This window comes from Chiloscyllium plagiosum, unplaced genomic scaffold (genome assembly GCF_037043375.1).
Source record: "Chiloscyllium plagiosum isolate Xiang-an unplaced genomic scaffold, Cpla_swu_hap1 HiC_scaffold_48, whole genome shotgun sequence".
Classification (NCBI taxonomy): domain Eukaryota; kingdom Metazoa; phylum Chordata; class Chondrichthyes; order Orectolobiformes; family Hemiscylliidae; genus Chiloscyllium; species Chiloscyllium plagiosum.
Genome location: NW_028270186.1, coordinates 16600779 through 16611573, shown reverse-complemented (window position 1 = coordinate 16611573; position 10795 = coordinate 16600779). Strand labels below are relative to the sequence as shown.

General features: G+C 47.4%; 1 protein-coding gene across 2 annotated transcripts in view; it reads left to right on the top strand.

Moving 5' to 3' along the window:
* Positions 1–2865: 2865 nt before the first annotated feature.
* cnnm3 (cyclin and CBS domain divalent metal cation transport mediator 3) overlaps positions 2866–10795 on the top strand; it is a 48452-nt gene continuing 40522 nt past the window's right edge. For both annotated transcript variants that reach the window (XR_006309941.2, XM_043681599.2), the window contains exons 1-2: positions 2866–4195; positions 10507–10647. Coding sequence is in view for 1 of the 2 variants with exons in the window: in XM_043681599.2 (XP_043537534.2) it covers positions 2881–4195; positions 10507–10647 (1456 nt within the window). In the remaining variant the exon portion in view is untranslated. The remainder of the gene's footprint in view (positions 4196–10506; positions 10648–10795) is intronic.

Here is a 10795-nt window from a genome sequence, read left to right as displayed (position 1 = left end):
ACGACAGAAGGCTGTGGAGGCCTATATTTAAGAGAAAAAAAAACAGATCCAAAGTCTGAGAAGATTTTTAGCTCGGGTGCTCGTTGTTGTGGTTCTGTTCGCCGAGCTGGGAATTTGTGTTGCAGACGTTTCGTCCCCTGTCTAGGTGACATCCTCAGTGCTTGGGAGCCTCCTGTGAAGCACTTCTGTGATGTTTCCTCCGGCATTTATAGTGGTTTGTCTCTGCCACTTCCAGTTGTCAGTTCCAGCTGTCCGCTGCATCCACAGATTCTATCAACAAACACATCGACCTGGACACAAATATACCGGCCATTGCAGCGGACAGCTGGAACTGACAACTGGAAGCAGCAGAGACAAACCACTATAAATGCCGGAGGAAACAACACAGAAGCGCTTCACAGGAGGCTCCCAAGCACTGATGATGTCACCTAGACAGGGGACGCGACGTCTGCAACACAAATTTCCAGCTCGGCAAACAGAACCACAACCAAAAAAACAGATTTCTCGTCACTCAAGGTATTTTAAGGTAGGGGAGAGAAGGGAAAGGATCAGTCATGATCACAATGAATGGTGGAATAAGTGCAATGGGCTGAATGGCCTACTCGAGCTTCTATTTTGTCTTTATCAAGAAAAACAGCTGGACCCTTGTATGGGGAACAACACTGGCATAAACAGGCCAAATGGTCTGCATCTGTGCTGCAGTTTATTTTGGTCCCATTCTCAATTGGATGACAACATTAAAAAATTATTAGCCTAGAGCCCATGTGGCTTAAAGTTAGAATTATTGGAGACCATAACACCCACCTATAGAAGACACCTTCCCTGCCCATGAATCTGACTCCTATTTCCTGTCACTCAGCAGATCATTAATCTGCCATCATGTTCCACAGGCTGGGTAATAGGAATTTTTGTAAAAAAAAAACTTTCCGAGGTTGTGGATGTCATTTGCACGACCAATAATTTGTTGCTTGTCCTTAATTGCCCTTCATCTAAGTGGTTAGCTCGACCATATGAAGGCAGTTTAGAGTAAACCTCATGGTAGTGAGGCTGGAATAGGCAAGAATGGGTCAGCACAGCAACCTTCCATCAGTGAATCAGGCGTTTCTCCAATGGTTATTCCAACTTTTTATTCAATCCTGTAAAGTGCTGACAAAACTGAAAGGCCTAAAGATGGATAAATCAGTTGGACCAAACTGCAGGATTCTGAAGGTGGCAGCTAAGGAGATTGTGGAGGTCTTGGTGGTGATCTTTCAGGAATCACTGAAATCAGGGGAGGTACCAGAGGACGAGCAAATGACTAACGTAACAGAGGCAGAAGATCAGAAATTATCAACCAGTTACCCTGAGAGTAAGATTTTAGAGTCTCTTAAGGGTGAGATTGCTAAGTGTATGGTAAAATAAGGTGGAGTCAGCATTAAGCTGCTGACTGAGAACCCATAGTGGTGGGGTAAGGTACTGGGACAGATGATTGATTAGCTGAATGGCAGAAGGCAGAGAATGGGCATAAAGGTATCTTGTTCAGAATAGAGGCTGGGAACTAGTGGAGTGTTGGGACCACAACTATTCATGTTCTATGTTAATGATTCACATGAAAGAATGGAGGGCATTGTTGCGAGGCTTGTAGAAGGCCAGGTAGTGTTGAGGAAGCAGAGAAGCTGCAGAAGGACTTGGACAGGTGAGGAGAGTGGGCAGAAAAAGTGGCAGATGGAGGGCAATGTGGGAAATTATGAGGTTATGCAGTTTGGAAGGAAGAAGAGACATTGCCTAATTTCTCAATGGGGAAAGGCTCCAGAAATGTGAAGCACAAAGGAACTTGGGAGTGCGAGTTCCAGATTTCCTTCTAGTTACATATCTGTTCAGTTCATAGTTTAGAAGTGCAGAATTAACATTTGTTTTCAAGAAAGCGAGAAAATAAAAGCAGGAGTGCAGGGCTGAGGCTGTATAAGGCTTTGGTCAGACTACATTCGGAACATTGTGAGTGGTTTTAGGCCTTGTATCGCAGGAAGGAGGTGCTGGCCTTCGATAGGGCCCAGAGATGGTTAACAAGAGTGATCCTGGAAATGACGGTCATGTTCTATGAGGACTTTGGGTCTGTACTCAATGGAGTTTAGAAGCATGTTGGAGGAGCTGATGGAAATATACAGAATAGCGAGAGGCCTGAATGAAGTGGACAGGGAGACGATGGTTCCATTAGTAGCTCGGCCTGTGGGAGAAGGGACGGCCCTTCAGAACGGAGGGGAGAGGGAATTTCTTCAGCCAGAGGCTGAGTAGGGGGATCAAGGGTAGAAGGAGAATGGTGCTGAGAGATAGGTCAGGCAGAAGAGTGTGTGACCTATAGCTTATGGTCTTTGTTCATCTGCAAAATGTTTAACAGTGGGCCTTTCCTTAAAAGAAAACAATGCTATGCTAATAGAGCTTTTGTTTTAATGTTAAGGGGTGGGGTCTGGTGGAAGGCGTGTCTTATTTGTGTTGAGGATCCTGGTCCCTTTCCCCTTTTAAGAGCCACTGAGTTGTTTACTCTGCACACTCATCCGCCCTTGAACCGAGCTGCTATCCCCGCCTCTCTCTGACCAGCAGTGGCCAGGATGGAAAAGGCGGCTCGCTGAGTGGCCAAGCCCGCTGCCAGTCAGTCAAGCGACTCGCGTCTGGATTGGATGGTCCGCCCGTCGGTCAACGCAGACGGGGCGGTCGAAGCTGTCCGTCGGCTGCCGCGGCCCTGCAATTGGGCGGCAGCGGCTATCCGTCAGCGGCGGGGGTCGCGGATTGGTCGACGAAGCGAGTCGGGTTGTTCCTTACCGCCAGGCCACCCCCCCCCCTCCCCGCCGCCTCCCCGAGAGGAGGGCGGGGTGTCAAGGCGAGCCCGCCCAGCCTGCCGGGAAGATGGCGGCGGTGGACGGGAGCTTGCGCTTGGCGCTGGCCGCCCTGTGGGCTGTCGCGGCCGGGCAGCCGGACGGTGGCGGCGAGGTGGAGGTGCGTGGGGTCCGGCTGGAGAGCGGCGGAGGAGGAGGAGTCGGAGTCGGGCAGGTGCGGATGGCGGGCGGCGCGATCGAAGCCGGCGCCGGGGCCCGTTTCCAGCTGAGGGTGTTCGGCGCGCGCCTGGCGGCCGACAGCTGGCCCTGGTTGGCCTACAGCCGCGAGCCCGAGTGCGGCAGCCCGGGCCTCGAGACCGCCTGGCTGCACCTGGGCGGCAACCAATCGGACGGCTCGGTGCTGGTGAGCGTGCGGGCCGGCCTGCAGGCGGGCCGTTACTACCTGTGCGCCCTGGTGCAGCGGGAGGGGCCCCTGTGGCGGCCCCCCGGCGGCTGGGAGACCCCGCTGGACGTCCGGCCTCCGCCGTCGCCCCGCTCGGTGTGGGGCCAGGTGCTGGTGCTGGCCCTGCTGCTGCTCGCCTCGGCGCTCCTCCACCTGCTGCGCCTCAGCGTGCTGTGGCTGGAGCCCCCGGAGCTGCGCATCATCCGCCACTGCGGCACCGAGGCGGAGAAGCGGCGGGCCGACTCGCTGGAGCCCCTGCGGCGGCGGGGCAACCTGGTGCTGTGCTCCCTGGTGCTGGGCAACGTGCTGGCCAGCTCGTGCCTGGCGGTGCTGCTGCACCAGGTGCTGGGTGCCCTCCTGCCCGCCGTGCTGGTCTGTGCCGGCCTGCTCTTCCTCCTGGGTGAGGTGGTGCCCTATGCCATCTGCTCGCGGTACGGCTTCGCCGTGGCCTCCCGCACCACCTGGCTGACCCGCCTGCTCGTGGTGCTAGCCTCGCCGCTGGCCCTGCCCGTCACCCTGCTCCTGGACTATGCCCTGCGCCAGGATGTCAGCACCTGCTACGTCCGCGAGAAGATCCTGGACATGCTGCGCTCCACCGACCCCTACAGCGAGTTTGTCAAGGAGGAGTTCAGCCGCGGCACGCTGAGGACCAAAGTTGTGGAGGACATCATGACCAGCTTGAAGGACTGCTTCATGCTCAGCGCTGAAGCCGTGCTCGACTTCAACACCATGTCTGAAATTATGCAGTGTGGCTACACCAGGATCCCAGTTTATGAGGAGGAGAGATCCAACATTGTGGACATGGTCTATGTCAAAGACCTGGCCATGGTCGACCCAGAGGACTGCACTCCTTTGAACACCATCATCAAATTCTACAACCACCCCCTGCATTTTGTGTTCAATGACACCAAGTTGGACGCTGTCCTGGAAGAGTTTAAGAAAGGTGATTGTTTGTCGCTCGCAGAATCTGTTCCACTGTGCAAAAGGAAATGTTAATTTGCACGATGCTTTGTGGAGAGCCTTCGAACGAGGTGTGCTCATCGTGACCTGAACTTTTTTGACTTGCCTGCAGATCTTCTCTCATCACCATTTTTTCTTTCCCACGATAATCCAAAGCACCTACTATTTAGGCCCCTCAGAATGTGTTTTAGTCATAGAGTCATACAGCACAGAAACAGAACTATTAATCCAACCAGTCAATGTGTGAACATAATCCCAAAAACTAGTTCCACCTGCCTGTTCCTGGCCTATATCTTTCCAAAGCTATCCTATTCATGTATCTATCCAAATGTACAAAGAACATGAGTCACATATACATTGTTCTTTGTTCTATCCAAATGTCTTTTAACCGCTGTGTCTGCATCCATCACTACCTCAGGAAGTTCAATGTATATGTGAATCATCCTCTGTTAGAAAAAAATTGACTAGTCTTTTTTAAATCTCTTTGGTCTCACCTTCAAAATGTGCCCCTTGGTCTTGAAATTGAGCATCTCAGGGAAAAGACAACTACTGTTAGCTCTATGGAGACAGTAAGAACTGAAGATGTTGGAAGCCAGAGTCAATAAATACAGAGCTGGAGGAACACAGTGGGTCAGATACCGTTGGAGGAGCAGGACAGTCAACGTTTTGGGCTGGGACCCTTTATCAGACCTGATGAAGGGTCCTTGCCTGAAGCTTTGGCTTTCATGCTCCTCTGCTGCTGTCTGACCTGCTGTGCTTCTCCAGCTCCACATCTGTAGACTTTACCATTAACTCTATGTCTACTTCACATTATTTTATAAACTCCTATTAGGCTGCCTCTTGATCTCCTATGCTCCAGTGAAACATGTCCCAGCCTTTCTTTATAACTCAACCCTTCCGTACTTAGCATCGTCCTGGCAAATTTCTGCTGAACCTTCTCCAGCTTAATAATATCCTTGCTATAACTGTGCAACCAGAACTGGACACAATATTCCAGAAGAGGCTTCACCAATATCGTGTAGAACCTCGACATGACTTCCCAACTGTTATCCTCAAAGCACTGAACAATAGAGGCAAGCATGCCAAATGCCTTTTTCACTACCCTGTCAATATGTGACACAAACTGCACCCCTAGTGCTCTCTATTCTACAACATTACCCAAAGCCCTACCATTAATTGTATAAGCCCTACCCTTGTTTGTTTTACCAAAATGCAATACCTTGCATCTATCGAGATTGAGCTCCTTCTGCCATTTTTCAGCCCGTTGCCCCATTTGATTGCATGCCTAAGTTTTGTCCCTCTCCCAGATTCTGACTTCTCTGGTCCTGTTTCACTATCAGTACAGGTGCTGCTGTTCATTAATAGGATCACCAACACAGTTCTCAAACTGCAGCTGGGCAAGTTGACAAGGCTTTTTTAAAACCAGAGCACACAACGTCTCAGGTTTTAGCTTTGGAAGTGCTGGTGTTGGACTGGGTTGGACAAAGTTTAAAAATCATACAACACCAGCTTGTAGTCCAACAGGTTTATTTGGAAGCACTAGCTTTCAGAGCGCTGCTCCTTTGGGTGGTTGTGGAGTATAACTCGACAACCAGTTGATGAATGAGCAGTGTTCCAAAAGCTAGTTCTTCCAAATAACTCTGTTGGACTACAAGCTGGTGTTGTATGATTTTTAACTCAGGTTTTAGAAATAGAGTAGGAAAGCGAGGGATGTTGTGTTGAATCTGTAAAAATCATAGTCAATTCTGGGTACACTACTCAAGGAAGGAGAGGCCTTTTTGCTTTCCAGTCTTGCCTAATTTCCCTTGAACTGAGTCACTTGCCTGACTATTTCAGAGAGCTGTGCAGTGTCAATTGCATTGCTGAAGATCTGGAGTTGCATGCAAGCCAGACGCATTTTTTACATCAATTGATAATAACTGTCAAGGGTCACTATGGCTTTATTGTTGCATTCAAATTCTGCAACAGACATATTTCTAATATTTGAGGGAATCAAGGGTTACGGGGAAAGGACAGCAAATGCGGAGTATAGGGTTATTAAATCAGCCAGAATGATCTTGTCCAATGGCAGTGCAGATTTGATTGGCTGAATAGATTATTCCGTTCCTCCATCCTATGATTTGCATTTCGGTGCAGGAGCTGCAATTATTCTTGCACCGCAGAGGAGGAGAGTCAATTGCTGTTCTCCAAATTGTCAGTGTCTTTAACGAAACAGAGAAAATGTTTTCAGCGTCTGGAGGGTCAGTAATCGCAGTGCGTAAAATTTCAGTTTCAAACGAACCAAAGGCAACACAAGAGTTTGTTTTGAATGCAGTGGGTTGTGATTTTGAATGCAGGACCTGAAAGGGTGATGTTGGCAGATTCAGTGGTAACTTTAAAATGTATATGACGTGGAGTGTGGGGAAATTCCTTTGAAAGACCATGATGGGCAGAATGACCTCCATCTGGTGGCTCAGTGATACGTATTCTGGTGGTTGACATGAAGCCACCAAGTTCGATAACTCAAAAGATTTGGTGCCAGTTGTTAACACTTGGCTGTGTGTCTGTCAGCACTCATTGACACAAATTGCCTTATCCTGCTTCATCACTCGGGGGCTAGGTCCCAGCCAAGGGCACAGTTGACTACTGGTACGTATTCTGTGAAATCCATTGCAGTGGTTCAGCAGGACTGAAGTAGTTTCACAGCAATTATCTGAGAGCTGAATTGTATTTAATAATACCTGTATAACAGCAAGAGTTAGCAGACAGCTTTTTGGTAATGAATTGTCTGTATTTATAAATATCAGAGCTTGGTGTGGTGTATCGTTGAATTGTTTCTGCTTTAAGATATAGAGAGGCCTTACATTTGCTTTCTGGATCATTCTAGCATATCCTGTTTGAATTCATTGTGAGTAGAAGCACAATTATGGTTTTACTTTCCATCATCCATCTGAAAAGCATTTTTTTTTTGAGGACGCCTACTTCATTTTTCCAGGAATTAATGCCCCCTTTCCCCTTTCTTCACTGATTAGCCAGGATCCAGATTTCTATCAGAAGCTTGAGTATAGGATGTTGATACATTAACTTCAAACTTTCCCTTCAGTGATTGCCTGAAATACCAGCTGGATGTTGTATTCCACTTTTGGCTTAATACACAAGCATCCCGCTGCCAAAGCGTGCACCTGAACCCTCACCTCACCAGTCCAGGACTTTACCTGGCAAGTTAAATTAAAAAGGGATAAAATGCCCAGCAGGGTAGTGAGCAACTTGAACTCAAGGCTTAGAGCAAACAAGGCTACCACTCTAAGTGAGGGTGTACAAAAAGCAGAACGTTTACTGCACAGTCACCATTCAACCTGCTGTGTTTGCACCATTCTGTATAAGCAATTCACTCATTAACATTTTTCCACCTCACATAATGGTGCACTTGATTCTTTTTCAAATTCAGTCGAATTCTAATTTCCTTTTAGTATACCTCAACAGAACCTACCTCCACTGTGTTCTGAGGCCCTGCATTGTAGATGGTAATCATTTGTTGTATGAGCACACATTTCCTCATCATTTTTGCAATACTTTAAATGTGTGTCGCTCCCTTCTGACCCTTGCTTAAGTGGGAACACCTCCTGATCTGTCTGGACCTCTGTAGATTTTAAATCAAATCTACAGTTCTGAGAAACAATTTGTAGCAGTGGCTTCGATAAGTCCCAGCTGGATAGTGTCTGATTCTGGTGCCACATTTTCAGAGAGACGTTTAGGCCTTGGCAAGGGAACAGAGGACATTTACAAGAATGATAGAAATGGTGGGGGTGCTTTCATTTTGCAGAAAGCCTTGAGATGGTGGGCTCTCTTTAGAGCAGAGGTGGTGAACTTAGAACTTTACCTAGTACAGGTCCCTCTACCCTCAATATTGTGCTGAAATGTGAAACCCATCTAACCGACACTATTCCATTATCGATCGTATGTTTATCCAATGACCATTTAAATGCCCATAAAGTTGGCGAGTCCACAACTGTTCCAGGCAGGGCGTTCCACACCCCTACTACACTCTGAGTAAAGAACCTATCTCTGATATCTGCCCTATATCTATCAGAGCTGAAAATGTGTTGCTGGAAAAGCGCAGCAGGTCAGGCAGCATCCAAGGAACAGGAGAATCGACGTTTTGGGCATGAGCCCTTCGGGCTCATGCCCAAAACGTCGATTCTCCTGTTCCTTGGATGCTGCCTGACCTGCTGCGCTTTTCCAGCAACACATTTTCAGCTCTGATCTCCAGCATCTGCAGTCCTCACTTTCTCCTCCTATATCTATCACCCCTCAATTTAAAGCTATGTCCCCTTGTGCTAGCCATCACCATCCAAGGAAAAAGGCTCTCACTGTCCAACCTATCTAATCCTCTGATCATCCTTTATGTCTCTAAGTTGCCTCTTAACCTTCTTTCTAATGAAAACAGCCTCAAATTCCTCAGCCTTTCTTTGTAAGACCTTCCCTCCATACCAGGCAACGTCCTGGTAAATCTCCTCTGCATTCTTTCCAATGCTTGCTATAATGCAGCGACCTGAACTGTACGCAATCCTCCAAATGTGGCTGCACCAGAGTTTTGTACAGCTGCAACATGACCTCATGGCTCCAAAACTCAATCCCTGTACCAGTAAAAGCTAATACACCGTATGCCTTCATAACGACCCTCTCAACCTGGGTGGTAACTTTCAGGGATCTATGTACGTTGGACACTGAATCTCTCTGCTCATCCAGACTACCAAGCACCTTACCATGAACCCATTTCTGTATTCCTGTTTCTCCTTCCAAAGTGAATCATCTCACACTTGTCTGCATTAAACTCTCAACCCAGCCCTGCAGCTTATCTACGTACCTCTGTAACCTGCAAAATCCTTCCGCACTATCCACAAGTCTACTGACTTTAGTGTCTTCTGCAAATTTCCTTCTACACCCTCATCCAGGTCATGTATAAAAATGACAAACAGCATTGGCCCCTGCTTTTGTGCACCTCTATGCAATCTCCCTGCACAAAAATCTGAGCAGTTTTAATAAAAATAGAAAAGGATAAAGTTGTCCCACTGACAGGAGGGTTTATTTCACATGGTTCTATGAAGATTTAGAGTAATTTGAAAAGTAACATTTTGGATTCATGGTTAGTGGTACAGTGAGATGTTATAATCTAGAATTAACTGCCTAAGAGGGTTCTGGATTTATTTGTTACTTCTGAAAACGCAGTCAGATACTTGAAAAGCAACTTAAAGTTTGCAAGGTTATTGGTGGAACTTCAGATGAGTGGGATAAACAGAATTGTTCTTTTGAAGAGCTCTCCCAGGCATGATGGCCTGAATGCTGTACTTCAGGGATGTAAGATTCGCCGCTTCCATGTGATGATGTGAATTAGTAGTAGAGCTTTTGGCTCTTTGAACCTGTTCCACCACTCAATAAAACAAACTCAGAGAAAGTGCTGGTAATGTGACTGAACGAGTAATCCAGAGGCTGGCAGAAAATTAATTCAGTTAGTTAATTTAATGAATAAAACTAGTCTTGAAGAAGGTACAACAACTTACTGTGGGTAGTCATAAAAGCCCATCTGGATCACTCATGCCGTTTAGGGAGGGAAGTTTGCCCCCCTTAATCGGTCTGGCTCGTATGATTCCAGAACAGTGTTTCCTCCAAACTGCCAGCTGCTCCGATGTTCCATGCACGGCATTTGGAGTTGGCGCTCTGAATGCAATTTGACTTCCAATTCCGGGAGTCAGTGGCGTGCATGTGCCTCGGAGGCCTGAGCAGCCAGTGAGAAAATGTAGTGGGAATGCAACTCCCGGCACACAGCAGTAGAATTTACTCTTTACAGCCTTCTGAAATAGTCCAGTAAACCACTCTGGTGAAGGACAATTGGAGAATGGGCAACGAATGCTGGCCTTTCCAGCGGCACCCACATCTGATTGAAGAATAAAGAAACAAAGTAAACGTGTTGGTTGATCTGATTGTGCCCTTGACTCCACTTTGCAACCTCCTCCCCAATACCTTTGACTCCCCTGTCAGTCCAGAAACTGCTTTAAAAATATTTAGTGACTCTGCTTTTACTCCCCTCTTGAATGGGAGACCTTTAATTTGTAAACGCTGCCCTTTAATTTTAGTCTCTCCCTTAGCTTTTTCATGCTTGCAGATCATCAGAGCGGGAGGGGGCAAGCAGCAAGGAAAGTAAGCCTCTGAAAAAGGCTTGAATCCAAGTTGGTTTGGCTTACTTGGTTGTTGTGTTTTATCACCTAAACTTGTTCAGAGGTTATGACAGTGTTGTGTTCATGTTGTTGTTTTGAGGCAAATCCCAAATGGCAATGGTCCAGAAGGTGAACAATGAAGGAGATGGTGATCCTTTCTACGAGGTACTCGGTTTAGTGACACTTGGGGATGTCATCGAAGAAATCATCAAATCTGAGATCCTCGACGAATCAGATAATAGTAAGTTGAAACTTGAGTTTACAGTCATAGAGGTGGACAGCATGGAAACAGACCCTTCGGTCCAACCTGTCCACGCTGACCAGATATCCCAATCCAACCTAGTCCCACCTGCCAGCACCCGGCCCATATCCCTCCAAACCCTTCCTAT